General features: G+C 33.0%; 1 protein-coding gene across 1 annotated transcript; it reads right to left on the bottom strand.

Moving 5' to 3' along the window:
- Positions 1-2447: 2447 nt before the first annotated feature.
- On the bottom strand, positions 2448-4184 carry LOC141708154 (CDGSH iron-sulfur domain-containing protein NEET). The gene is made up of 2 exons (XM_074511633.1): positions 3882-4184; positions 2448-2807 (listed from the first exon to the last, which is right to left on the bottom strand). The coding sequence occupies exons 1-2, from the start codon at positions 4085-4087 to the stop codon at positions 2705-2707; spliced, it is 309 nt and encodes a 102-aa protein (XP_074367734.1). The 5' UTR covers positions 4088-4184; the 3' UTR covers positions 2448-2704.
- Positions 4185-4936: the final 752 nt, after the last annotated feature.

The raw sequence follows: 4936 nt of genomic DNA, 5'->3' as shown, positions 1-4936 counted from the left end.
AATATGCGGGGTCATGTACCGACAAATGTTGTTAGTTTGCGTTCGTATGGCCTTATCTTTTTTGCGTTATTTCAGAGTACTCGCATTCATTTCTTGATTGAGAGTCAGATTATATCCCCTGCCCTCTCGTCTCTTTGTCAAATCCTCAGCCACATGCTCTGCATATCATCTTCTACTTTCAGTTTCGGGTTGCTTCTTTATCAAACAACTTTATGTTTCCAATATGCTTCAATCTCCTAACTCTACATGCATAGATTGAGACTCTTGATCTTGTTGTTTCTGATTTTAACTCGGTAAATCTCATAATTATTGAGATTGGGTCATTTTGCATTTACATTAATATGAATTCATACTAATACACAAATAACATACAATATTACTATACTAACTCATAACAAATTCTAACTTATCTCTTGCATTATTAACATAAGCAAGTGTTCTAGCTTTACCCATTTAATGACTAGTCGGTAAACGGACAAGTACGTCTCAATTAAGCATAAATCGTCGGGTGAGACGGAATTAATCAGTTACAACGATCAGAATTCGTCCCCCCTGCAGCAGGGAAACGAAAATAAATTACTTACTAACTTACTAAGAAGATGAAATATCATTCCCCCTGCAGATTGCAGATTGAATGTTTAATTAATTAAAAACATTATTGTAATGTCAAATGTGGAAGGCAGTCACCAACTAGTGCAGCTAAGATTCTATTCGACGATGAGTCATTAGATCACTGGGTTTCAACTCTTTATTTATTCTGAAGCTACCAAATTTGAAGAATTAATATCTTAAACAATATTTAGGCTTATGGAAACATCTGCATCAAGTTGTTTATGCAGGAAGAACGCTATGTACACAAACTAAACTCGAACATGTAGTGATGCCCCAACACGAACTGCGCTGACATACAATCATAGTCAACTCTGTTAAATACTACGTTATGCATATGAACCACAGAAGGCAGTCTACATCCATGTAGTAATCAAGTCAGTTGCTTCTTTATACCAAGTCAAGTCAGCTGTACAAGAATATGTCAATAACACTGAACTCTTCTCTATGCCGAAACGAGTTTGTCCCGCCAGTGGTTGCGGTGCTGTGAGTTCTAAGTTCTATCCACCGACCATTTTTCGTCTATTTTACCTGGAGCCTTAATTACTTAACTCAGATTTAAAAGTAAAAGATGCTTTAGAAATACACAGCAACCAGAATTAGGCCAGAGCCCAGACATACAAATATATTAAGCTACCATTTATAAAGAAGTAGCAAGCAGAAAGCCTAAAGAAATCCAACTAGTCTTAGTCAACCTAGGATATGCCAACCCACTACCCCCTTGCTTCAATAAAATTTCAAGTATTAAAGCACTAGGCTTCAATAGCAGGCTTATGGAGAAAAGTCTAAACACATGAAAATTGAGTACTGGAAATCCAAGGAGATTTAAAAGATAACATTGGCAATTAGTGTATTCACATGTGTTTGTACCTTTTACTGTTAGTTTAACACAACTTGTTTGCTTTAGTCCTAAATGTACCTATTCAACTTCATAAAATATGTCAAAAGCTATTCTACGGACCTTTTATCTCATGATTAAAGCCATTTGGAGAAGGATATAAGTATAGAATATAAGAAGAGTACTAATTCCACGAATTATCTTTTGACATAAGCATCCATATAATGATTAAATGATTTAGTACTATTAAAGATCAAAAGATGTCTCCTAAAAGACCTTTAAATGGAAATAAAAAAAATCTAAAGTGTATTCAGCATCCATACCTTAGCAATAGAGATTCTGAGTTTCACATAACATGTATGAGGACTAACATACTGTTCTATAGTCATAAAGAGCATTTGCTTTTCTTTTCTTTTTTCATGATAAAGCTAGTGAAATAATCACGGAAATGTGTCGATACTATAAAAGCTTGAATCATTTGCCAAGAGAGTGATGCCTAAATGTATACCAATGAAAGTGAATAAATGATTTTTTTAGGGCAGAGACAACAAATGTTGACAAGGATAACTAGCTTGACACAAGTAGAACATCTGGTTACCAGTGGCACAGTATGTAAAAGTGCTATATAAGCATGGAAGAAAGACCCTCAAAATTTGAGTCATGTTTACAACTTCTACATATACTGATGCTCAAATGAATATTAAGAGCATAAAACAACGATCTTTCTTCCTAGTGACTTGTGGAAGAAAGAGTGACATACATGATAAAAGTGAGCAGCTTTAATATCTTTACATCATACTTCATACATCAAGTAGCTTAATGTTTGGGAGTGAACACGTAGTGTTCAATCATCGTTATCAATCTCCCTAGTCCTAACAACGTAAATTTTAATTGCACGTGAGGTTGTACTTTCTTAGTAAAAAGATTGAAGCGTGACAGGCCCGATAATTAAGGCAAAAATTGCAAACAGACTACGTAAATAACTGAGTTGATTCTCAAATCTTAGAACTCACTATCTGATGGTTATAACAAAATCGAGAGTAGATATTAAGTACACCCCAAATTGCAAGATTTTAAAATGTAGCTTAAACTGTAATCCGAAGTACAGCAATAACCATACACAGCTTTAAATGATTCAGAAAAGAGCACCCTACATAATGACTAAATAAATCTTTTGCAGGATACAAAATTAACCTCATTGCTAAACCTGACATAGATAGGAATTTAAATTCATAGCATGGAATTACAGATATACCATCACTGTTTCTTCAGAAGCAGAGGTCCAACATTATCCCCAGTAGCCTTGTTGTGCTTCACATGACTCCCATCACACAGTGGGAAAGTTTTTGACCTCCAACACCTACAAGAAAAGCCCAATGTTCAATAGCCCATACCACTTCCAAAGAAAGTACATAACTCTTTTTTAAAAAAGATAGGTCAACTGCAGAAATATAATTACACACGACATTTTTATGCGTACAGATTCAAACAAATCCAATTAATTCGGATATAAATCTGACCCAGCTCACTACAAACTGAACACAACTCCTGTAAAAGAGGAATGATTTTGAACCCAAATTCATTCGCATATATATTCAATTAACATACTCTAATAATTTGTTACCTAATTTCAAGTGTGAATTATTATTGCTACATATATGTAATTTATTTGTTCTTCTGGTTAATGACTTAAATGCACAATTGTATGCTCCCATAATAACCAGCTTTAGTTCAATTAGACTCAAACCAGTAGGCAGTAGCTGACTTGCTCGGATTACCTCCAAACAAGCACCAATATACGGATTCGAGTTGAATTTTAGTACAATTTAAATTAAATAATCACAATTCAACCCAAACTGAATCCAAAAAATCACAAATGTAAAGTAAATTCGACTCGAATTGCCTCAATTTTACTCAATTCGACTAAAATTATACTTCAGAATACTCCGTATACAATAAGACAATGACTCGGATTCTATCAATTCTATATAGATTCTCCGTAAATTGCGAAATCAGCTAAACTTCACTAAAATCCATGAATTATTAACAATCCGTTAAACTCTGAATTGAATACACAACCTAAAATTCTAATATTCAAATTCAATATATACAATAAGACAATGGTTCATTATAAAATCGAATGGACTTTTGATTGCTCAGATTACCCTCCAAACAAGCACAAATACTTTTACATGAAATCGAGTCGAATTTTAGTTTAAAATTAAAATTAATAATCTCAATCCAACCCAAGTTGAATCCAAGAAATCACAAATGTAAAGTAAATTCGACTCTAATTCACCTCAGTTCGACTAAAATTCTAATAATCAATAAATACTACAATAAGAATAGTTAATAAGAAAAAACACAAAAACCTTAAATAAAGACAACATCGGAAAGAGTGTAAAGAAAGGGAAAGGGGGGGGGGAATAAAAACCTGCAATAAGGAGTGATGGGCTTGGAGAGTTGGGTAAGGTCAACAGAGTCGACCACTTTCTCCTCTGACTTTCTTATCTCTGGGTTTATACTTTCTGCTCGTACCCTCACTGTCCTTCTCAACTTCACATTTCCAGGCTTACATGTTGGCGTTAATACACCCCATGAAAATAACCCAGCACCAGAAAAGCCTGTTATTGAAGCCATCAATAATAAAAATAGACTCTGTGTTGAGAGTGTGTTGTGTGAAAAAGAAATATATGGGTGGTGTCCAAAACTTGTGGAGAACACACTCTTCTTTGATTTTCACCACAGATTTTATAAGGTCTATTTATCATCGATATTATTTTTGTTTGGTTGGAATATCAGTTATCCACGTACACGGCATAAACATTTTGTCAAGAAAACAAGCTGTACGCTTAAGTTTAAAAGAAAGAGAAAATTGAGAAACATAAAATATAATAATTTTATCATCAACTTAACTATCGATAAAAGGTTCATGAACTTTACCTGTTTTTTAATTTTTGATTGTTGAAACTTAAAATATATAATATATTAACTAAAAATTGCTTTTAAATTCAAAAAATGTGGTTGATGACCACTTTTTTTGTGGGAAAAAATATTTATTGTTCTTCAAAAATGGTTCTTAGACCATTTTTTGCTAAAAGTTAAAGTAATATTTGATATTTATATTACATATTCAAAATTTCGACCATAAAAATATAAAAACGTATAAAATTCAGTTATCACTTTGTTATTTACTCTAATTGTATCCGAGAAAGAAAATTATGACATATTTATCAAAAAATAAAGAAAATTCACAGTTTGAAATTATAGCAACTCCTAGTCATGTAAGGTATAAAGGGTAGTGTAGTGGTTTGAACTCTTATATTTATTTATGGGAAGTCAGAAATTCGATTCTAGGTATATGCTGATGTAATTAACTTGTAAAAATATAAAGAAGTATAAAGTGAGCTATTTGAAAATATGGAGCCCTGATCCATCCGGCCCAAATTATGACCCAGTCAGTAGTTCAGTTATTCAGATATTGGACTA

The sequence above is a fragment of the Apium graveolens genome, chromosome 2 (genome assembly GCF_009905375.1).
Source record: "Apium graveolens cultivar Ventura chromosome 2, ASM990537v1, whole genome shotgun sequence".
Lineage (NCBI taxonomy): Eukaryota > Viridiplantae > Streptophyta > Magnoliopsida > Apiales > Apiaceae > Apium > Apium graveolens.
The sequence above is the reverse complement of the archived record's forward strand: the minus strand, read 5'-3'. Positions and strand labels throughout refer to the sequence as shown.

Coding starts and splice junctions, on each gene's coding strand:
- LOC141708154 (XM_074511633.1), bottom strand. CDS start 4,087: ATGGCTTCAATAACAGGCTTTTCTGGTGCTGGGTTATTTTCATGGGGT. Junction 2,808..3,881: donor CCCATCACTCCTTATTGCAG/GTTTTTATTCCC, acceptor CTTTTCTTGTAG/GTGTTGGAGGTCAAAAACTT.